Consider the following 24344-nt stretch of genomic DNA (forward strand, 5'->3'; position numbering starts at 1 on the left):
AAATGGAGAAAATAAAATAGACGGAATTGAAGACGATCTAAGTATTAGATTTAGTCAAAGAGAAAAGAACATTGCTAAATAATTTAAGATCAAGGCGATGGCATATGATAGGTCATACTGTTTTATGAATTCGGTCATTTCGTAGATTGCATTTGTTTGGTATTTTTTAATTGCGTGTAATGCGCTAATGTCTTGCAATTATATACAACCATTACGTTAAATCGCGAACGATCGATGATTATAGGTGACGGGCTGGGGGTTTTGTTAACTTCAGGATTTTAGAATAAACCTATAGAGTATAGACTATATTATATTATATGCAGCGCTTCATAACAGCAGGGAGGATGTCACTTCAAACTTATTGTACATCTAGAAAATCGGCAACGGTGCGTAAACTTCACCTTTACGGCGAGTCACCTGCACATAAATTGCCGAAGACGACTGCGAAAGACTTCCCGAAAGTTTCGGGGATAATCCATATTGTATACCGTTCGCGGATAATGTACGACGAGAACCTCGGCGGGTATAATGGGATTATGTGAAAACGCCGAGTTCTCAGCCGGTACTTTATACGATTGAATATTGATCGAACCAGTTTTGAGCCCGGAGACCATTGAATATCATCGACGTCCGAAATTATTAATGTATAATATTATGGTCGACTTGACGCTGACCGTGAATTTCTACAACGTACAAATCTACAAAATTGAATACAAAATTAATCATTTTCTGTGTTGTTATAAAATTCCGTTAGACGTTGTCGAGCGAATATTTTAATGTTTTACGCGTTGATTTTATTATATGAACATATTGTAATATTAAAAGATTACAGATGACCGTAATGATTTTAAAATATACCTATAAGAAAATCTAGGATTATTTCTGAAACAAAAATATAAACACAAACATTATTTGAATGATATACGCTAACATTGACTAAAAATCAGAGACAGAGACAGAGCACAGACGGTGCGCGGCGGTATATGTTGCCCGAGCACATTTTCCGACCACTCGCGGACAGACGGGTGTCTGTTCGGTTCGTGTGCGGAACGATGATGAACGTTGACGACGACGAACGGCTAGCGGGCAACGATCCCGCCACGGTGGTACCCGTGTATGCATCAGGCGACGACAGGTGAGTGGACGATATAATATTGTCTTGAGCTAGGAACACGGACGTCGACGGCGCCGGACCCGTGGAAACTGTGCCGATGACAGACGCGGCCGACTACGGGACACGCCGGTGGCGAGGCGAACCGCAGCCGGCCGGGTCACGTCCATCCGCATGCTAAAATAATCTTTGCTCGCCTTGTGCCGTTTTGGTCTCGGTCGCTCGTCCAAGAGTCGTCGTCTGCACCGCCGTCCGAAGCGCGCACTAGCCGCTCGCCGTCAACCATCGCTCCCGCGGCCGAAGCTGTCGGGCCTCGCCTTGCCGTCTAGTGGTCGTCGTATCATGCGCCCGAGCGAAGGATCTCGTGACACTCGTGCGTTCGTGGGTCAGGTCGGAAAACGTAGCGGAGGTGACCAGTGGCCTGTAACACATTGCATGTTGGCACCGAATCGCCATCTCGTATCCCCCCCTCACCTAATTTCGTGTAGCTTGTCGATGTTTTTTCTTCATTTATAATTATACCAACTGTTAGGCAAATTTTTTCCGCAAATAATTTTTTTTCATTCATTTCACTTTGCTACATATCAAAATTGTTTATTATACCATTTTGTACACTGTTTTATTTATCAAAATGTATTATATCTACTGTTAGCCCATATGGCGAATTTTTTTCTGAAATTAATTTTTGTTTTATTTGTTTAAACTTTTTTTATAATCAAAATTTATACCAATTATATATACCTTGATTTGTTATTAAAATATGAATAAATTGAAAATCATATTTACACAATGAATTACTGTGTTTTTTTTTTATTTATGAGTTTATAAATCAATTATTAAAAATTAACCACTCATAAAATCGTTAAAATATTTTCAAAGCTTATTGCAAGAGAGATTTAAAAGAAGAGGCAGCAAGATAGGTTCAACAATTAGTAGTTAGAAGTGTTAGAACCATCAAGAAGAAGTCTACTTGTAAGAATACACCGGGAAGACTATGAGAAAAATAAGCAACTAGATATAGTTACTAAAGAGTGTTGTAGCAGACTAGTGGCAGATTACTAAGACCAATGTAATATTTTTAGGTTCTTAGTATAGCACCTAATTCTTAAAAGAACGACAGCACACAATTTATTTTCTCTCTGTGTCCCAAGTGCTACATAGGAAAAGCAGAACCAACTGGCAGCTTTAATGTTACAAGCTTTATAGTATTCCAATGAATTGACCTATTATACTTTATACAATATAAAATTGAAAATATTATCAGTTTGTATAGTGTTTGTACTTTGACTTGTTTTAGAATATTTCAATTTTAAAGAGGAATAAATAAAAAATTATCTTATGACATAAATTTTAAAATATTTTAATTCTTAATGTGTTATTAATGAACATTTGAAATTTTAGAATTACAAAAATTTGTTTTGAATTATGTATTTTAATATTTATATTTTAAGTATAAATAAAGAAAAAAAACTAATTTACTACAATTTTTTTTTTTTAAGTCACATAAAATTTATTATTATGTTGATACTTCATTACTACTTCTATGGAGTACATCTGTCTAAAAATCTTGGATACAGACAAACTTCACGGATGTGGTATCTATTCAATAACCAACACATAAATCTTTCCAATCCTAAGCCATATCCACCATGAGGGCATGATCCAAATTTTCTCTAAATTAAAAATAATGATTTAGTTTCACTTTAATTTTACTATATTCTACTAATGTTAAAATCAGAAAAACATTTATGTGTTATTCTAGATTTTAATCATGTAAATCACAATCACAATCATAAATTTTTACTAACCTGATCAGTATACCAGTAATACGGTTTTGGGTCAATTCCAACCTTTTTATAACCTGCCAGTAACTCATCTTGATCCCAAATACGCATTGAACCACCAACAATTTCACCAACACCCGGTAATAATACATCCACCTAAGACAATATTACATACTTTAGTTAATAATCATACTTAACACATCTAATTAAACTAACAGATTCAGTAAGAGTATTATCTTCAGGACATCGAGACATATAGAATGATTTGATTTCAGCGGGAAATCTGCACAGCATAATTGGCTGATTAATCAAATCCGTCATTTTTCTTTCAGCCATTTCCGGAATATCCTGAATAAATAATGTTATAAATAAAAACATAAAAATATAGACTAGTATTACACACAAAATTACCTCTCCAAATTCATAAAATGAATTATCTTCCTTGGTTATATTGTTTTCTCGCAAAAATGTAATAGCCGCTTTATAATCCATTCTTTTAAATGGTTTACTTGGTACAGTAAATTCCTTAAAAATCATATATTACTATAAATCCAATTTTAGTTTAATTAAAATTCACCATTAATTATAATAATAATATAATAGTAAATTCTAGTATTAGTTTAATTGATCACAGCAATTAGGCATTTTATCTTAGATTATGGGCAAAGTGATGAATGTATTGATTTCACATTGATATGCTTTCCTTTTTTTGTGTTTATATCTCAGTTTATTTCAAAGCAAAAAATTTGCTTCATCCTTCACTTAAAGGGGACAGAAGTGAAAATGATTAATACAAAATAATCAGGAAAATCAAAAAGAATCTATCATCTTTATTTTCAAAAATTTTTTGTTATAATTCATAAATAAGTAATTTTAGATACTTTTATCTAATATTTACTAAATATGATAACCTATCAAAATATTTTGTATCTTTTAATACATGGATAACTAGAAATAGATAGATATTTTTAATTTTTTTTATATTTCTCAGAACTCCAGTTGATGACAATAAGGGGTAAATTGACTTACACAAAAATTTGTTTTCTCACAGGACAGAGCATATTGCTTAGTATGTGTTTCAATAAAAATATTATATCTCAAAATCTAAAAACTTACTGGATTTAATTGTTTAACAATATCTGCATGTGGTGACTCTAAAACACGTCTCACTACATCACAAACCAAATCTTCGATTCGATTTAATAGATCATCAAAGGTAATAAATGCAAATTCAGCTTCTACGTGAGTATATCTAAAATAAAAGTAATGATAGCTCTATTAAATAGCAAAATGAAGAGTTCATATTTGAAAAAATATCTTACTCAGATAAATGTCTTCTCGTACGACTCTGTTCAGCACGATAACTTTGTGCCATACAAAATACATCACCAAGTGCTGGTAAACAAGTTTCTAAATAAAGCTGGGAACTTTGAGTCAAATATGCTTCTTGTCTAAACATTAAATTTTTTTAAAGCTTATAATATTATATAATATTATACTATGGTAAAAATATTTTTACCCAAAATAATCTAGTTTAAACAATGTAGACCCGCCTTCCACTTGAGTCTGTACTAATGTAGGAGGTACAACTTCAATGCAGCCTCTATCTAGATTATGCATGCGGAATGCTTGAGTAACCACTGATCTCATTAACAAAATTTTGGATGTCTATAAAATAAAAGATATTAATATCATGAAGCATAATATAAAATCAATTAATAATTATAATTTTACATTTTCTCCGCGAATGGCAATATGCCTATTGTCCAATAACACATCTGGATTGGCATCTTCGTTTAAAATAGAATCAGCACCGCCAGGTGGTGCTAATGTAACTAATTCCCAATAATCAACTTGAAGTTCATGTCCTCCTGGTGCCTATTTAACATACAAAAATATTTAACATTTATGACTACATTTTAATTTAACTAATTCTTACAGACTTTCCTTCGGGTACTTCTTTCAAAACTCCAAAAAGAAGAACAGACGATTCAGTAGACAGCATTAAAGCATTATAGGTTTGACATAATATGTCATTAAGAACAGTTTGTATAAATCCTGTGCCATCTCTTAAAGTGATAAACATTAAGGATTTTCCTGAAAATGTTTACTAATTACAACAAGACATTTATCTGAATTGACTGATTCAAAGCTTGCAATATTATTTAACTGTAATCTGTTATAGTCAAGGGAGTAAAGACAATCACTTAGCTTTAAGATTATACAACTACAAAATACCTTGTCTCCTAAGTCTATGTACCCATCCGTACATTTTAACCCTTGAATTTCGATGTTCAGAAGCATTCTTTATTTTAATCAAAGTTGCTGGTGGTAAAGTAGAATCTTCAGATAATGTTAATTTTTTTGCTTCTTCTAGATTTTTATTTCTTTTAGCAGCATCTTCTTCTTCTTTTTTGGCTTTTTCTAAATTTTTATGATGTTCCCTGACCCAAAATTTTTGATTTTTCTTTAATTGAGTTTTAGGAGCTGGTTCAAATTTCTGTGAAATACATGTATTTTGTTAATGTATTGCTTAAAATCATAATATGCATTTGGTTATTAATTAACCAATGTATCAAAATTATTATATGAAAAAAAAAGTATTTATCACATACGATGCCTTCGGTTTTAGAATCCACATAAATCACTGGAAATGGTTCTTTTCCAGCATGTTTCATGGCCTGCAATATGGTCTTGAAAGGCTTTGACTCTGTTCCATCGCCAGATGTATCATCACCATGTTTTTCAGATGTGTAGAGTTCACCTGAAATATCCATTAAAATTATTTGCTATTCAATAACTACTGATACCTACACATTCAAAACTATAATTTATTGTTTATATAATATTTCTGAAACTAAAATCGTCAACATGAATCTCTAGCCCTTTTGTGGTATGCAGTGTGTATAATTTAAATATACATAAAAATAAAAATGAATTTACCAATATGTTTACAGGTATGACAGCATGGTATAATAATATAATAGAAAACTAAAATATGTAGTATTATTATTATTATTTCTTGTTGTGTATTATGTTAGTAATTCAATATTTCTTTAACCGACAATTCTTCAGAGAAAATGTGAAGGCAAACTGCCTAACAATCGATCATCAGTTATAAATTATCTTTTAATTACCAATAGAAAGTTTCTCCACAGCACCGACAGTATCTTCAGACATGATGATATATATTAACCGAGTTCACTGATTCAATCTTGAATTGCGATCTCTGTGGTTCTGCAATGTTCTGCTGTAAAATACTAAAACACTATAAACTATAAAGGTAAACTCCACGTTGCCTCGAATGATGAAGACTGATCAGTGATCAGTGACGTTTAATCGCTTTTGTAGACTCGTGTTAGGCTGTTTGTGTATTACTGTTTCGGCCGAGATAATGATAAAATACTGATAATACTGATAATATAATCTAAATGTTTTTGCTGGTTTTTGCACTCCACCACGGTCTTAGATTATTACGGCATTGATTATAGCTAATGAAATTTTCATATATTAATTGCACTATTTGTAATTTTTAAAATCTATTAATTTTGATAAATTAACGATGAAATTAATTTTAAATATTAATAAAAATTTCTGTTTAAATTTTTAAATTTATTGTTTGCCATTGTTTTTTTTTTTTTTATATAATAATATACTAGTATACTACAACCACAGAACTACAACAGTAGTATGAAATTTCAATTACGAATAAAGAAAAAATAAGTAATCCGTATTGATTTACAGATAATTATTGTACAAATTTTAATTTCAATAACTGGGGTATTATTTTATAGTATGTAAAATGTCAGAAAACTACAAAGTACAGGTGAATTTCAAACATCCAATTGCATGTAAATTTCAAATTTTAATAATAATTACTAATTATTGCCAATTTGGATTTTTCAGTTGAAGCAAGTAGAACAAGCTATCGAACATACTAAAAGTATAGACCAATTGAATGATTTATTGTCATTACGAGATAGTTTAGTTGAGCTTATAGCACTGACTAGTGAAACTTGTGAACCAAAACAACCCACTCAAAACCCATTAGATGATGAATATGCTCTATTTAAGGTAATTATCTTTTCAGTTCGTTTTAATATTTTAGTGAATCAATATAAATTTTATAGTCAGAAATTGAAACTATCAATGAAACACAAAATACAAATTATGATGAAGATGATACATCGTCCTGTGAAATTTTAAATGTATCTGAAAATAAAAAAGTATGTAATTCAGAGTTACTTGTTATAATATAATCATAATGTCTTTTAACTTATCAGTAAATATTTTAAAACTTAGAAATTACAATAAAAATAAACAAATAATTTAACTAGAACTAGTGAACATGATATATTATCTCGATTTTAACTTTTCTTTAGAAGACGTGGTACCCTTACAAACGTACAACATAGCTAATTTCTTTTCAGAGATTCAAATTTTGTGTAATAACTGTTGGAGTAAATTGACCTATTATAAACCTTTGATAAAAACAATAATTTGTTTACTTATCCATTATTAAGAACAACATATCCATATTTTCTTATGGATTTTTATGTTATTTTAATTTTTAAACAATTAACAATTGAATACATTTAATTTTTTATACTTGACATACTCATAACTTTTGTAAAAATTAAAATATCATAAAAACCCATGGAAAATGCAGATAAAATTCTCACCTTTAAGTATGATAATTTAAATTCAATTCACTTTTTATTAAGGGTTGCTACACAAAATTGGAACTGCTGAACACAAAGTTGATATTGTGTATATAATCATTATTAAAACTACATTTAATTAGTAAATTAATGGAATTTGTTTTTAGGTGACAGATAGTCATTCATCCAATACAGTAATTGAAATTGATTCAGATAGTGATAACACAAATTCTTCTAATATTATTGATGAGCATCATGAGACTACTGGAATCGAAGTAAATTTATTTATATTATATTATATTAATTCATTAATAAATTATTAATTATAATTATTTATTTGTTAGAATGAGTTGGCTAATTTACAAGGATCTAAATGTCAAGCTCCATTTGAAACAGACTATGATTCATCAACATATCATAATGCACTCATTATGTCTGTTAAAGTGAATGATTCAACACATCAACAATCATTAGATGATATATTGGTAAAATTTTTCAAATAATAACAATATATTTTAGAACTCTTAATCCATTAAAATTATATTTTATCAGGTTACTGTATTATATACAAATCCAATATGCAAACAAATGCTACCTTGTCAATTTTTTTTAAGTGGTGAATGCAAATATTCTGATGAAAGATGTTATTTTTCACACGGAACTCAAGTTCCTTTATCGCGTCTTACAGAATTTAAGTAATGTAGCATACAAGTTTATTATTTAATAATGTTTGCTAATATGTTTATATTTTGCCTTAATGTATAGAGAACCAGATTTTAAAAATTTAAAAAAAGGAAGTCTAGTATTAGCAAAATCATGTGAAGGTGGACTTTGGTCTAGAGCCGTGGTTTTAGATATTACTCATGGTACAACAAATAATGATGGAAGTTGTATTGTTAAATATGAAACTAAAGGACTTGGAGAAATAGAAGTTCCAATGCAAAATATTTTTCCTTTGATTGGGAATGGTATTATCATATTTAAATAGGAGTGGAATGAAATATATTTACTTATATATTTATAGATGAAGAATTTTACGAATTGTCATCTGATAGTGACGAAGAAAGTAAAATTAAAGAACGTGATTCAGAAATAATTAATAAAGTGCTATTAAATACAGAAACTATACATTCACTCGGAAGCTGGGAAAAACATACAAAAGTATATTTTTTTAATTACTTATAATAGTGACAAGAAAATAAATATAATACTGTCTTTACTTTGTTTTGTTTACCTGTTTGCACAAAATAATAGATAAGATATATTTAGATAATTTGAATTTCTTTTTTTAGGGTATTGGTTCAAAATTAATGGCTAAAATGGGATATATAATGGGTGCTGGTTTGGGTAAAAATGGAGAAGGACGAATTAACCCTGTAGAAGCAACAGTTCTACCAAAAGGAAAATCATTAGGTAAATAGTAAATAATAATTAATTAAAAAAAGCCTTTAATTTATTTTTAATTTCTTTCAGACCACTGCATGTCTATAAAAAATACTGAACAAATTCAAGATGCACGTAAAAAACGCAAACAACAATTGAGACTTGAAAGATGTATGAAGAAATCTTATGAGAAAGCATTGGAAAAACCTCCGGATGTTTTTACGTTTCTCAATAATAAACTCAGTAAGTGGGTTAAATATAAGTATCTGACCATTTAATTTTATAATTTGTTATTTGTTATAGATATCAAGAACATCAATCAAAATAAAAATGTAATAGACGAAAAGAAATTAAAAAGTTCTACAATACACGACTTAAATGTTAGAAGTTTAAAAATAGAAGAAGATATAAAACGACAACAAATAAATATTCAAGAGTTAAATTATTCATTGAACCGAAGTACATCTGGTTCAGTGCAGTATAATATGGTCAATCATAAATTGATCGAAGCAAATAATCAACTCTCCCACTTGAAAGCTGAAGAAAAGTCTATTCAAAAAGAACATACAAACAGAGAAACTCACAAAAAAATGACTGTGTTTTAATGAATATTTACTAGAATATTGTTTATAATTCTATGTTTATCAATATTATTTGAAAAATAATTGAGTTTGTATTTTTAGAAGTAAATAAAAATAAAATTTATCATAAGTATTCAAGTAAAACAGAATGTATAAAAATATGTTTACGAAATGTATCTAGTTAGAAGTATAATATATATAAATTATAAATATATCATGTATGGTTACTTAAACATTGATTTTATTTTTTGTTTAAATATATAGTAATAATTTTAAATGTATGAATTTTAGTGGGTGCTGGTGAACTATTTTTACTTATATACAAAATATACTATATTTTATTAAAGTATAACTGATTATAACTGTATATGTATTACTGTAATACATAACATAATTACATTCGCACAACATACCAAATGCCATATGGCATATAGACATTGTGGTTTTTAAGTACAAAGCATTTAAAGTTCTTAAATATCAGTTTGTTAAAAAATAAGTCTTGTATGTTGATACTGGGATGTGGATGTCCTAGACCCATCAGCTACAACCCAACCACCCCGATTATGAAAGAAGTGCTTGAGCATCTTTTAAGACATGAAGACATGTAATAGCTGGCCACTAATTACAATTCTAAGTATTAACTTAAAAAAATAAGGAAGATTGTAAATAAAAAAATCATTACAATCTAAAAATATTACTATATTTAAACTAACAACTATTGAGCTATAACATCTCTAAATATTTTTTAAATATAATTTTTGATTGAAATTCTTTACATTCTTTTAATTTATTCAAAACGTTACGGATACATTCAGGTCTTGCTGCTTCTAATGTTTTAATACATTCTATAATTGCTAAAATATTTTCTTTATTAGGCTGTACAGAATTTTTATCTTCACTGTATAGAGCTTTGATCAATATTACTAGTAACACATTCCAATGTGTACATTGTCTTGGCCACGTTTGTTGAATAAATACTTCAATCGCCTAAAGATGAATTACACAATATAAGTAAATTTAATGAGGATAGCCTTTGAGTTCAATAAACCTACCTTCACTGTGGAAAAAGTAGATTGACTGTTCATAATATATTCTGTAAATAATGGTATCAAACGTTCCGACCAACGAATGCAAGAAAGTCCAGCGGATTCCAAAACAAGCGGAAAAATTGAGGCATAACATACAATTGGTTCATGTTTACGTTCTAGTTCCATTCGTGGCAATAAAATATTCATAACATCATCAAACTTTGTCCACTAATTAATATATAATTTATTTAATTAAAATAAAACATGATTTTTATAACAATATAAGACATTTACTTCTAAAGAATTTTTATTATTCAAATGTTTCATTTGCATCTTTGAAATCAGCGATAAAAGGCATTTCATTAAATTAGGTATTAGTTGATATTCAAATGAACGCAGACCAGTTTCTAATGACTTCAATAAAACAATGTCATAGCCACTCATTGCTAATTCAACAGATGGCTAAACACAAATAAAGTAAAGTATCCAATTAACACTTTCAAACAAGGTATACTATTTTAAAGCACAAAGTAACAGTATAATTGTAATAATCATAATATAATAACCAAAACTTATACTAACTGTATTATCAATGATATGTTGAAAAGCATCTAAAGCGGTAAGTATACTTGAATCTTGGTAATCATCAAACATATTTAATGGTAATGGCATCACGAGGTATAATACAGAATTTAAATGTGGCATCTAGAACAAACAGTATTTTGTACATTTTATTAAAAAGAACACTTCACCCACATGTATTACAAACTTTCAACATAAGAAATTTTTATTCAAAAAAATTCACTTCAAATTGGTTTCAATATTATAATGAAATGAACTACTGTCAAATTTAAAGGTAAGATTATTATCTAGGATATCAGCCTTTTAGTGATAATTATATTTTAAGGAGAGTATAATAATCATTTTTAAAATTGTAATGTTTTATATAATTACATAACTCACTTTAAAATTTAAAAATCTATTGCATATCCTAGGTAATATTCTTATTTTCCCATTTTAAAATAAATCAATTCACCCTTAAATTTATATAAACAACACACATTTTCCATGTACGTTTGTAAGATAGAAACAACACATACTGGTGCAACATCTTTATAAATTAACAAAAATATTAGGTATATATTTGGTATCGTCTTTTATAAAGTCAACTTACTTTTAAACATTTCAATATCCATAAAAAACATTCAACAGCAGCCGGATATTTTTTCCAATTAGCATTTTCTAATTTACATTGCAAACCAAAAAATATCTTAGATATATCTAAATGAGTAATTAATTCTTCAAAGTTTACGTAATGCACGAGACTGCACAATTTTTCAACGCACACTTTCATTAATGTATGACTTTCTTCATCACTCCACGGTAAATTTGATTTGCAATGTTCACCACATAAATATAAGCATGGGTTCATTATATCCTGAAGCTTAACTTGAAGGTCTACATCATTATTTAAGAGTCTACTTAACAAAATGCTAAGCTTATTTAAAATAGATTTTGCAATTTCTAAATGAGCCAATAACGCTTCATCACGATCAGCCAAATGATTTTCATCAGTTGGTACTTCTGGTACACACCCATTTTGTATACATTTAATAATCTCCTCAAGATTTAATGTACTATTTAGATCAGTGTTTAATTCCATTTTTTAATTTTACCTAAAGAGCAAATTAAAAACAAATAAATAAGTCATGGTTTAAAAAATTAAACAATATTAAGAAATATAAATTTTATTCAATCATTTTAGGATTATTTAACAATGAAAAAAAATACTAATTTACAATAATATAAAAAATATATGTATATAGCTACAGTTGTAAATTAAACTCGCCAATTCCTTGTTCATTAATATTAAATTTATAACAAAAGTTTACATTTTTCCTTGTTACAGTTGCATAAAAATCAGAATCCAACCTTTTGAACTCAATTTTACGATTTACAAAATCTAATAAAGAATCACTTTGTTTAGACTGAAAATAACTTTGTCTAGTAAACATAATAGGTACTTTAAAATCTTCCAAACAAATTTTCAATGATGATATCATTTTCTCTACATATGTATCCATATACTTTTCACCACCAGATACAGAATCTTGCCAATAGTTTGCAGAAACACTATCCAAAATAACTAACCCCACTTGAGAATGTTCAGTAAGAAACAGTTTTAATCTTTGAAATGTAACATATAAAGTTGGACTATCAAAACAATTGATCAATGTTAATTTATTTAGACAGACTTTTAATAATTCATCATCAGCATTCTTAACTAAACGTTTAATTATTTTGACTAGTTTGGTGATATTGAATTGTCCATCTAGATCAATGTAGACCACACCTGTATCCAAGCCATAAGAATTTTGAGGAGTGATGCATTTAGCAACACATTCGGTCAAAAATAACGTTTTTCCTGTTGATGCATTTCCAATTATTTCTATGGTCTCGCTAGTCAATTCGTCTGGTAATAGAGGTGTTAGATTTTTAATAATCGGCCGTGCTACAAGCCTTTCTAAAAGTTGTAAACCAGATTCAGCTTGAGATTTAAATTCCATAATTACCTTGTTCTCACGAAGTTTTTGGACTACTAAGAGCTAAGTTGAGTTTTAGATCAGTCAGTGACTTTTCACCATATTTGTGTAAAGTTTTTATAGAATACTGAAAAAAAAATTTTCTATTAAATTAACAGTCGCTAAATATAAATAATATATTTTTGTCATTAAACTGTATAGTACTCAAAATAAAATGATATTAATCATTAATTTTTAAAAAATATTATTCATTGATACAAAAATTAATTTAAAAAAAAAACAAATATTTTTTTAAAAGTATAAACTGTATATTTTACTTAATGAAAATTATGCAATATGTTAATTTATATTATATTATCATTTATTTTGTGGACTTAAGTACACAAATCAGCACTTTTATATAAAAAACAACAATGGATATTACTATTTCTACTATTATAAAAATAATAAAATATTACAAATATTATTTAATTATTGTAATGCCTTACATATAATGAAAAGGAATATATAATAAAATTATATTTACATGTTCGATCAACTAATGGTAAACAGTTTGCTATCAATTAATTATAGATTTTAAATAGTTTATTTGAAAATAAAGTAAAACCAACCTCATCTGTTTCAAATTTATTTTTTTTGAAATCGTCTTTTACCCAATTGTAAAATTGCTGTCTATCACTTTCTAATGGTATGTTCTTAATTGTTTTTAAAAATTCTCTGTACAGTCTTAAAGATTTCTGACGTAGCATAAACTAGAACATAAAAATATAAAACAATTAAGTTAACAACCTTTTGATATACTGTTACAGATTTATAATAAGAGTAAGTATTTTGATAACAAGTAACTTGAATAAATACATCATAAAAATTTTAAAAATTTTAAATTATATTTTGAAAACCAGAACTTCTCTCAATTTTAGAAAATATTAGTCAAAATTTTAAAATTTGTGGAGGCAAAAAAGTGCCTAGTGATGGCAATGGTGTAAATCTGTTTTTAAATGAAATAATTAATATTGGATAAGTCTTGTTTGAAACACACAATCACATTAATAATTTTGTATATTTAGTATTTACTCACTTGTTTCAAGTTCAACGCTTTGTTAATCATATTTTATGACAACCAAAAAAAGTAAAGTTGATCACACATAAAAATATACATAGGTATGTAATATTAATATGTAAATATACTTGAGACTCGAGTTAAAAGTGGTATTGTTTTCAGAAAATTGACAAAAATTCAAAAAAGTTAAATTAAAAGAAATTTGCAATAGTGAATTATTAAATAGATAATAAATAATTATTTATGTAGGTATAATGAATGATGATATCAGTTAGAAATTAGAGATATCTCTTGTCATAAATCTTGTCAGACAAATCCTTAACGTTATTTATGATTAGTAGATAGCGCCTGTCGAGGATAGACTCCAGGGCACAGCGCACAGCTATGGTGCACGATGCGTTTAGACATTGCTCGGCACGGCACGCGCGCGCGCTTTACGTTGATAATCGAATATTCGAACGTCGATTGATACTAGAGTCTAAAATTAAATATATTTTTTATTTATGTTATTTGGTGTTGAAATTTGAAAATAATACGTCTCACATGTCAGTACAACGCATTTTGAAAACGGCATCCATTCGAAAATCAAATACGCCTGTTGTATAATTCGTAATTCCTTCATGAAAACCGTGCGGAAAGCGTACCAAAGGTAGTATCTTATTGATTTTTCGTCACCTCGCGAGGTGGCCATTGAAACAGCAAAATAAACAAACTGCACATCTATGATAAGAGTTATAAATTTCAAATAATATACCAACACCAATAATTTAATTTAATTTGAATTATTTGATTGCACCTTGTAGATACTCTAGTAGATTTTTGTAAATCAATTTATAATTATCGTAAGATTGCACATCTTAACAACCGCAGTCGAAATGAAGAAAATGTTGAAATTGGTGAAAGGGGGAAAAAAAGAGGATAAAAGTGGCTCTGGCACACCATCAGGTGATGAACTAGAAGACGACCCGGAAAGTGCTATTTTCTGCTATAAAATTGATTCCGAAACCGAGGAAAAAATGAGCCGATTACACAGGGCTTCATGGCATGGCAGCCTAGAGAAAGTTAAGACTTTACTGCAAAAAAAACCAATGGACGTGAACATCGTGGACAGCTTTGACAGAACGCCATTGCACTTGGCAATGGCCAAAGGTTACTATAACATTGCTTGGGTGCTGTTGAATCACAACGCTAGCTTAGATTATGTTGATTGTGATGGGTACACACCGTTCTTGAAGGTATCACTGTTTTAAATTTGGTGGTAGTTTGTAGTTCTTACTTAATAATGACTTTGAAGAACCAAATATTTTGGTGAAGGTAATATCAATATAGAATAAATAATTAATTCAATGTATACCTTATTCTAACAAGTCTAACACACTAACATTAGATACATTGTAAATATTTTTCTAATAATTAGTAACCCCTATAGTAACAATTAAGTTTAAAAACTAAAATTAAAAATTGGAAAATATACATAACAGAGATATTATCTATTTTACTCTATGATTGCTTAAGAATAAATAAATAAATACCTATTAAACTTTTTTAGACCTATTAATTCATTATTGTTTTATTGTAATTTGAATTTGAATATTATAAATATTTTTATAGAGCATAATGTTTCATGTTGATTATATAATTTGATTCTTCAAAGTCATATAATTAATATTAACATTTTATCAAATTTAAACAATTTAATATTATCTAAACACAATTTATAGCTATCTACTATGTATAATTTTATAAATATAAGTAAAATAATAATGCACATGTAGGCTGTAGAATGCGGCCAAAAAGAATGTGTTCATTTAATGTTGGAGAGAGGGGCAGATGTAACATGCACAGACAAAAATAAAAATACTGCTTTACACTTAGCTGCAAAACAGGGCTCATTCACTATAATATCTATGCTACTTAAAAAAGGAATTAATATAAATGCACAAAATGCTGTAAGTATAATCTAACACAGCTTTTTTAGCACTAACAAAATGTTTCTCAAATAATATATTATGAACTATGAAGTTTTTGTCATTAATTAAAAGAATATTGTACCTCGTGTATGTTAACTTCATCTTACTAATGCATTACATAAGAAATTTCACCTTATGAAGAATCCATTTTACTCTGTTATATTTAATATTACGCCATGTTATCAAATTTAAAAATATAAATATATTATTTAGGATACATCGTTATTAACTATTTACTCATGTGTTAATTAACATCAGCTTTCATTATTTTATTAAATTTAATATAACACAAATTTTTATAATTATTATAGATTATCTTTTGGTTGTCATTTTTTTATTAACCTATTAACATTATTTTTATATAACATTTGAGAAGTATCATTTGATTTTGTATTAATAGTTTAAAAATAATTTTAAAATATAATTTTTAGGCAGGTGAATCTGTTCTACATGTTGCATGTGCTGCTGAAAATCGTGATCTAATAGAATTTATATTAGATAATGGATCATTAATAAACATAGCAGATAACCAAGGACGTACACCATTAATGGTGGTAGCAAAACTTGGAAATATGTCTATTGTAGACTTATTATTGGACCGAGGAAGTCAACTTGATGCTTGTGATATAAATGGTAATTAAATTATTAATTATTATACATTATAATATTTAAAAAATTTTTTTCTTGCTTAGGTTTATCTGTGAAAGATTATGCGATTAAAGAAGGTCATTCAAAAGTAGTGAACCAACTATCTATGCAAAAAATGAGTATAATGGCTAGAACTAGATCTAAAGAAAACGTGTTAGATGATTTAGATCAGAATGATGGTGCTCAATTACAAGAAAATAATGATAATTCAAATAATCAAAAAATCGTCGATGCTCAAATTATAGTACTTAAAAATGATAAAATATCTAAATCAAATGTCGAAGATAACCAAAATGAAAAAGAATTAATAGCTTTTAGTTCTACAGCTGAGAATGACGATTTAAAGGTTAATAAAATTGATGTTGAAGAGGTAGATAATAAAAAGGAAAATCTGACTCTAAACTGTGAAGTTAATCATCCTGATGAATTAAAAACAAATAAATTAAATAATGAAAATAATCAGAAGGAAAAGGAAAATGTAACTTTGAACTCTACTCTGAAAAATGAAAATGAAATAAATAATAGTTCAATAGAAACAGACAAAGAAGTAATTGAGAAAAATAAATTAACCGTTGAAATGAAAAACACATCTACAGTAAATGTTTTACCAATCAAAGATGAAGAATCAGTATCCCAATGCACAATGCCTCCACCATTAGATCCACCTAGAAGCTGGGATTTTATACAGACAAGCATAATACACACTACGGATATCAATGAAAAAGTTGAAAAAGAAACACAAGAAAGTATTGAGCAAATCCCTGATCCAATTGTTTGTGCAGTAAATACAGATGATTCAGAATTGGAATGGGGTAGTGATGAAAGTCTTCCGACTGATCCTAATCAATTGTGTCCTACTGTGGATGATAAAAAAGAAGAAAATAAAAAAATGAATACATTTTATAATTTTATAACTACAAAGTTAATGAACAAGACAAAAAATAGAGTTTCTGCATCTGCAGAAAATATCATTGATGATACTACTACTAAAAAACATGTGAGAAATAAGTCTTTTACTTCACTGAGGACTTTTAAACTCACTGTTCCATCAGATGTAAACAAAGCTTTATATCAGCTTAGTCCAGAGATGAACTTTGCACATTCTTCATTCAATAAAAGCAAATCATTTAATGAGCATATTCCCACTGAAAATGTTGATAAAAATTCTTTAGAATTTGAACGTTCTAAGTCATTATGTTTGGAATTAAAACATAATTATGATATAACCGAGAATCAGCAAAGAGATTCAGATAGCCAAAGTGATGATAGTCTCCGTTCAAAAAGAAGCCTTTTATTATCTATGCGAATGCCTAAAGTTCATGATGAACATCATGATGACTATCATTTAGAAGTCAAGGATAGTGAAACGTCTGAAGACGAAGGCCCACATTACTGGTACAGTCCAAATAAAAAAAATGATAAAATAGTGCAACAAGATACTGTTATTAAGAACTACAGTGAATCTGATAGCGAGTAAGTTTATATTTAAAAAAAAACATTATTATTATTATGATTTATTATTTGTAATTTAATAATAATTAAAAAGTTATATGCCAACAAAATGTTTATTTTGATATTTATTTTATTTTTTTAAGTAACAAATTCAATGAAATACTACTGAATTAACAGTATACATATTTGATTTAACTACTAGAAATGGATTAATTAAAAATGTTCTACGTAAAAAATATGTAGTTTATTAATAAATTACCTTATGGTTTTCAGATCTGAAGAAATTGGTTTACCAAAATCTAAGTCTACTCTTGGTAAATATAATCAATTATTGTAAATATGTATATACACTTTGTACAATTCATTCAATATAAGACTTTCATTATTTCAAATAAATTATTTTTACATTTACTTATCTATTACTAAAACATTTTCCTACACTGTTGTTAATAAAATATTAGTTTGATTTTCAAACAACGAGTTTAGGATAAAATATTTAAAAAAATAATTATTATTGGTTCACAGTTTTTCTCTATTAATTTCTATCCACTTGTCTTTTCAGGTGTAAATACAAATTGAATCTTCATAATCTATATTATATACTCAATCCTAGATTTTTCTGCATGGTTTTCCCATTGAACCCTTCATTCTATAGTACATTTCTATCTCTGATATTTTTGAAGAATGTGATAGTAAGATGATGGTACTAAATAATTATTTACATATTTTTACTGCTGCTCTCTTTGGAATAAGGATTATTACACTCTTAATATACTTATTTGTCAGTTTTTCTTTATCATTTGATGATTTCAAAGGAGTTATTTAGAATTTTTATTCTACTTGAACAAATTTGTGCTTATATGCAATCTATTCCTGTTTTTCTATTAAATGTTATAATGTTTTATCAAAATCACATCTAACAACTTATATTTTTCTTCATCTAGTGACTTACTTGCTGTTAGCTATTACATTTTTATTTATATTTAAATGTTTTTTCAAATTTCATTGTAAATATGTATTTTTATATTTTTTACAATTGATAATTCTGTTTTTTCTGATGTATTTAACAAATTTTTGTTAGGTATTTTACACAAATACATTACTACAGTTGTCAACTTTAAAAATAAAAATATTCATTTAACTGGGTTCTATACAATTATATTACAAGCTTTTAAAAAATGTAATCATAATTTACTTTACTTAACAAAGTAAGCTGTTATTACTTATTACCTATAATAGCAATATAGCATTTATTTTATAACATTAACATGGGAGATAAAAAAATAAATGATCAGCTATAATAGAATCTTAACCATTGGTAGATCCATATTGGAAGACAACCTAATAATTAATATTTGTCATCATCATTTATATTATAATTTTAAATGTACGTTAATAAACAAAAATGTAATATAAATAAATTTGAGTTTTCCTCCACACACACACACATAACATATACACAATTTCTGGTTGTGCCACTGAAATGAATCATTCTGTACAATTTTTTAATATATGCAAATATATAAACTATGTAATAATACATTTAAGTATTTAACTGTATATAATTTTTTCTAATGCAATTTGGCAGAAGGAATTTCTAAAGAACATAATACATCAGATAATTCTGACACAGAAAATACAATATCATTTTCAACTAGCCATGAGGATATTTATGGAACACATAAACGCACTAGATATGCTTTAAAAGTAGATTTTAATTAACTACTAATAATAATATATTTAGCCAATATTATTCTTATTTAAAAATGCTTCAACTTATTTTTTTTAGAGAACTGAATCTCTTAAAGCTTACCTAAAGAGAGTAACTATTGATAAAGACAGATTACAACAAGAATCATCTGGTTATAGAGAAATAACAGAGCTGTTAAAATATAAGTTGGGAAATCTTAAACAAGATATTTCCAGTAAAAATGAAACAACTAAGAGACTCAAAGAACAATTAGATCAGTTAGATGCTAAATACACAGAAGCTTTAAACAGGATTCAAACACTTGAACTATCTTCAACAAATTTAGATAAAGAAAACCAATTTCTCAAGAAAATAAATAAAGAAGTAACTAATAATAATATATTATATTTTAAAATCATAATTTTAATACTGTGAATAATAAATATGATAATGTTAAAATGATTAAAAATTCATGGATAGTTGCATTCTTAGTTCTTATTGATAGGTCGTTTGAGTTATTTTATTTAAGTATAAAAATACAAGTATATGACATCCATGGATATCAAATCGTTTTAATGCCATCATATAAATAATGAATATACTATATTTAGATTTTATTTTGTTGATAGCTCACCGATAAATTTAACAATGATTGCAATAACAGTGCACACAAATCAGTAGAAATAATAACTGTAAGTCTAATTAAATATATTCAAGAAATATACTGTACTTAAAGATTTATCTGTTTAGCAACTTGAGTCCGGCAATTTTGTTGATCAAACAGAAGATGATATGTGTACAATGGATAGCAAAACCATTGTAAGTTTAAAATAGTTCTTATTATAATAAATGTATCCTAAATGTTTACCTTCACAAGTGTAAATATAATAATTAAAAACAAATTAGATATAATATTTTTTTTTAAACAATATATTATATTAACCATTTTTTTTCTACAGACAATTGTATTTAGTATACTATTTTTGTTATAGATAAAACAGTTACAAGAACAATTAAAACTGGAACAGGATAGACGAATAGAACTTGATGAACGTGTTAAACTTTTATCTGTAAAAGTTAATGAACATCAATCATGTAGTTCAACTGTGGAATTATTAAAAGAATTACAATGTAAAATTACCAAAGATTATATACCCAAAAAAGAAGTATTAAAATTAAAAACAGAACAAGAAAGAAAAATCAGTAAAGTAAAAATGGAAGCTGAAAAAAAATTAGCGGACAAATTTTGTGACCTTGATAAATTATTATCTCAACAAGTGGGTATTAATTTTAATAAATATAAATTCATAAATTATAACTTTGTAACACATACATTTTCTATATCTACCATTTATAGATGGATCAACAAGGAAAATTAGAAATGCAAAGGGAAAAAATTGAAAGCCAACTTAAACAGGAATTTGAAAATACAAGACAAAGATTTCAACTAGAAATTGCAAAACTTCAAACAACACTAAAGAGTGAGTTAGAAAAATCCTCTAACACATATTTAAAAAATGTATATAGGTATTATTTTTATACAGCCAAAGAAATGGAGGAACAAATATTAAGGGAACGGTGTGAGATTCTTTCACAAGAAATCGAAAAAACACAAGATAACAAATGGAAAACATTGGTGGACAAAACTTATGGAATAAATGATATGTGTGTATAGAATTTTTAATTAATTGATGATTTATATATTAGTCCTATTATACTAAAAATTTGAATTTTAAAAATTTTACATTTTCCTATTAATTGACAGATAAAAAAAGATTTTTACAAATAAATGTATCATATCAGAAGATAACTAATTAAAATTTATCAAAAACAATATATTTGATCAAAAATGTATATTAATTTAACTGTATTATAATCAAAAATCAATTTTAGGCAAAAAAGTTCACCCATTATGTTATCAATGCATTGTAAAACTCCAGAGCCAAGTCCCACTTTTGAACGGCAAGAACTAAGAGACATTTCTAGATATCAATATAATGTCCAAACTCTTCGAAATGAACTGGATAAAGTCATTACACAAAACATAAATGGTAAATACTAAATTCATCAATCTTAAGTAAACTTCTTATTAAACAAAATAATCTTGTTCTTCCTATTTATATAACATTTATCTTATATTCATATCATATAATAATTTGTTTTATTTTTAAAGCTGCTTTAGAAGATGATACACTGGTTGATGAATAACAATATGCAATATAACTATACTAAACAAGTAATGATATTACAATTGAAATTACATTTATCGTACTTATATTACGATTGGTGGCCTATATCATTTTTATATACTGATTCCTCTAGCAATCTTGCCTATAAAAATATTTTCTGTAAAATTAACAAATGACAATATTCAGAAAATATGACTTGCGGTGAAACCACTCTCAATTGTTCATTTGGTTATCTCTATACACATACATATTATATTAGTTAAATATCACATGAAATAATTTATTGTTTTTTATTATTATTATTAATGATAATTATAGTTTTTAATATAAATACCAAATAATACAATATTGAACTTGGAAGTTTGAAATATCTTTACAGACTCTAGTTTAAATTTAATTTAATGTTTATAATTAATAATAGTATTGTTTTAATATATTTTTGTTCCTATTGTATATAAAAGATCTTCCACATTATTGAATACATTCCAAAATGATAAATATGTTCGGTAAAATTATCATTAGAAATGACATGCATTTATAGTTATTTATATAATTTATTTTATTTAAAAATAATCATTATGATTATGACTACTTTCAGACTTCCAAAATTAATTAAAATATGTTATTGTTATTCAATCAAATATTAATCATCTAATTACTAATTTAAATCAAAACACTTTTACAATATACTGCAATATTCTCTCATTACTGACAGACAGAGGTACTTAATAATCTAAATTATAAATTCTTATTTGTATGCAAAAAAAACGTAAAACACATTATCTATTAGTTCAAAACATCATGTTTTAAGTTCAGCAACTATATCTTTTCATTGGTTTTAAATACATGTATGCATTATTAATCCTTTTTTACTCATTAGATAGGAACCGATCTAAAATATTTCAATATTTTTAATTCACTAATTTATAGCCAAACAAAATATTATATTTTCTACTTAAAAATTTGTATAAAATCAATATGATATTTTTATTTGGAAACATGGGATGAAAGTCCAAAAAAAAACCTCTGTGGAAAAAAATGTATAGTAAAAATAACCCATTAGAAAAAATTCAATCTGTAACAAAAAAATAACCATAGTTATTTTAATTTGTTTTACTTCAAATTATATAATATTATTATTGGTTAAACAGTTATCAACACCTAAAAAATTGAATTTTCATTATTTTTTTCACTTTTTAATTATTTATATTTAATATTATTTAATTAATTAATATTTATTTAATTTTCATTAAAATAAAGATATCTGAATATAATTTAACTTAAAATAAATATTGACTAATTAGGTCATTGTTATTTTACTTGGACAAGTATACTTAAATAATTTATGTTTGTATTTATAAAATATTATTTTATAGTACAATTCTATGCCATATGGGATTTTTTACAGTATTTATTTTAACGAATTTTTTTCATGTTATTTTTTACCCACTACCATTCATATGTTTACATTTACTTTTAATAACCACTAACTTGGGAAGTTCCTTTGTAGATGTTTCTGAAAAAATAGCAACACAACACGTAGACGAATATGTGTCAATGATTTTTATCTGTTGATCATATTACTTATTCTAGGATTTTATACACTTATATCTACTTTTTATTAAATTTTTTATTAATTTATAATAATATATACTTGATGTTATTGTTTTAAATAAAAATTCCAAAAGTTTTTATCTATAACTTAAGCGTATTTATTTATATCCTTTATACATACCTATATAATTTTAATAAATAAACCTTATTTCATATTGTTATGTGTTACAACTTACAACATTGATAAATTATTGATGACCATTGTCACTACACTTAATTTTACCTAATTTATTAGGTATATAAATCGATGATAACAGTTACGTTACGAGTCAATTATTTAAAACTAGGATAATTTATAAAAACTGTAGGTAATTATAAATAATTTTGAATAAAAAATGAATTCAAGAATGAATACTTATTAAAATATATCATTTAATAATTATACATAATTTCTGTGTAAAAAAAATAATTTGTGCTAATTATTAACTTTAAAAGTTTTATGACTTGTGACGTTTTTCAAATCAATAAAAATATGGCAAACAAAAAATTGTTTTAACACTTAGAAAATATAGATTAATGATTATGTAATTAACTTAAGGTAGGTATTCACGTAGGTATGGTAATAAATTCGGTAATCTTTCTTAGTTTACGTTTAATTACCCCAAAATTTATCACAATCTAAGAATTAAT

General features: G+C 26.8%; 5 protein-coding genes across 10 annotated transcripts; 2 read left to right on the forward strand and 3 right to left on the reverse strand.

The window, feature by feature from the left end:
- Positions 1-2455: 2455 nt before the first annotated feature.
- LOC132930983 (asparagine--tRNA ligase, cytoplasmic) lies at positions 2456-6268 on the reverse strand. The gene is made up of 12 exons (XM_060997136.1): positions 6033-6268; positions 5511-5659; positions 5134-5395; positions 4835-4992; positions 4630-4773; positions 4415-4563; positions 4218-4346; positions 4012-4147; positions 3307-3420; positions 3112-3243; positions 2920-3051; positions 2456-2784 (listed from the first exon to the last, which is right to left on the reverse strand). The coding sequence occupies exons 1-12, from the start codon at positions 6073-6075 to the stop codon at positions 2653-2655; spliced, it is 1680 nt and encodes a 559-aa protein (XP_060853119.1). The 5' UTR covers positions 6076-6268; the 3' UTR covers positions 2456-2652.
- Positions 6269-6373: 105 nt separating this feature from the next.
- On the forward strand, positions 6374-9753 carry LOC132930984 (zinc finger CCCH-type with G patch domain-containing protein). 2 transcript variants are annotated; one of them, XM_060997139.1, is made up of 12 exons: positions 6374-6583; positions 6640-6721; positions 6802-6969; positions 7026-7121; positions 7724-7831; positions 7901-8041; positions 8109-8251; positions 8322-8524; positions 8581-8717; positions 8849-8969; positions 9030-9182; positions 9243-9753. In XM_060997139.1, exons 2-12 carry the CDS (start codon positions 6698-6700, stop codon positions 9542-9544), a joined length of 1596 nt encoding a protein of 531 aa, XP_060853122.1. In that variant the 5' UTR covers positions 6374-6583; positions 6640-6697; the 3' UTR covers positions 9545-9753. The 2 variants fall into 2 exon arrangements, with proteins under 2 accessions (XP_060853122.1, XP_060853120.1); XM_060997137.1 differs by having other exon boundaries at positions 6374-6721.
- Positions 9754-10198: 445 nt separating this feature from the next.
- On the reverse strand, positions 10199-14397 carry LOC132930985 (TELO2-interacting protein 2-like). Its single transcript, XM_060997140.1, has 8 exons — positions 14170-14397; positions 13703-13843; positions 13122-13218; positions 11723-12224; positions 11131-11253; positions 10843-11010; positions 10573-10776; positions 10199-10507 (listed from the first exon to the last, which is right to left on the reverse strand). Exons 4-8 carry the CDS (start codon positions 12209-12211, stop codon positions 10244-10246), a joined length of 1248 nt encoding a protein of 415 aa, XP_060853123.1. The 5' UTR covers positions 12212-12224; positions 13122-13218; positions 13703-13843; positions 14170-14397; the 3' UTR covers positions 10199-10243.
- On the reverse strand, positions 12375-13115 carry LOC132928757 (DNA repair protein XRCC2). The gene has a single exon (XM_060993622.1). The coding sequence runs from the start codon at positions 13113-13115 to the stop codon at positions 12375-12377; it is 741 nt and encodes a 246-aa protein (XP_060849605.1).
- Positions 14398-14546: 149 nt separating the features above from the next.
- Positions 14547-23801, forward strand: LOC132930982 (putative ankyrin repeat domain-containing protein 20A2). Of its 5 annotated transcripts, XM_060997133.1 has the most exons (15): positions 14548-14800; positions 14955-15386; positions 15927-16100; positions 16553-16754; positions 16814-18242; positions 18495-18535; positions 19810-19928; positions 20011-20295; positions 20541-20603; positions 20662-20730; positions 20904-21188; positions 21269-21392; positions 21456-21576; positions 21805-21962; positions 22085-23801. In XM_060997133.1, exons 2-15 carry the CDS (start codon positions 15027-15029, stop codon positions 22117-22119), a joined length of 3465 nt encoding a protein of 1154 aa, XP_060853116.1. In that variant the 5' UTR covers positions 14548-14800; positions 14955-15026; the 3' UTR covers positions 22120-23801. The 5 variants fall into 5 exon arrangements, 4 of the variants coding, with proteins under 4 accessions (XP_060853116.1, XP_060853115.1, XP_060853118.1 ...); XM_060997132.1 differs by having other exon boundaries at positions 14548-15386; XR_009662311.1 differs by lacking the exon at positions 22085-23801 and having other exon boundaries at positions 14547-15386; positions 21439-21576; positions 21805-21944.
- The last annotated feature ends 543 nt before the right edge of the window (positions 23802-24344 follow it).

Source organism: Rhopalosiphum padi, chromosome 4 (genome assembly GCF_020882245.1).
Source record: "Rhopalosiphum padi isolate XX-2018 chromosome 4, ASM2088224v1, whole genome shotgun sequence".
In the NCBI taxonomy this organism is placed as follows: Eukaryota; Metazoa; Arthropoda; class Insecta; order Hemiptera; family Aphididae; genus Rhopalosiphum; species Rhopalosiphum padi.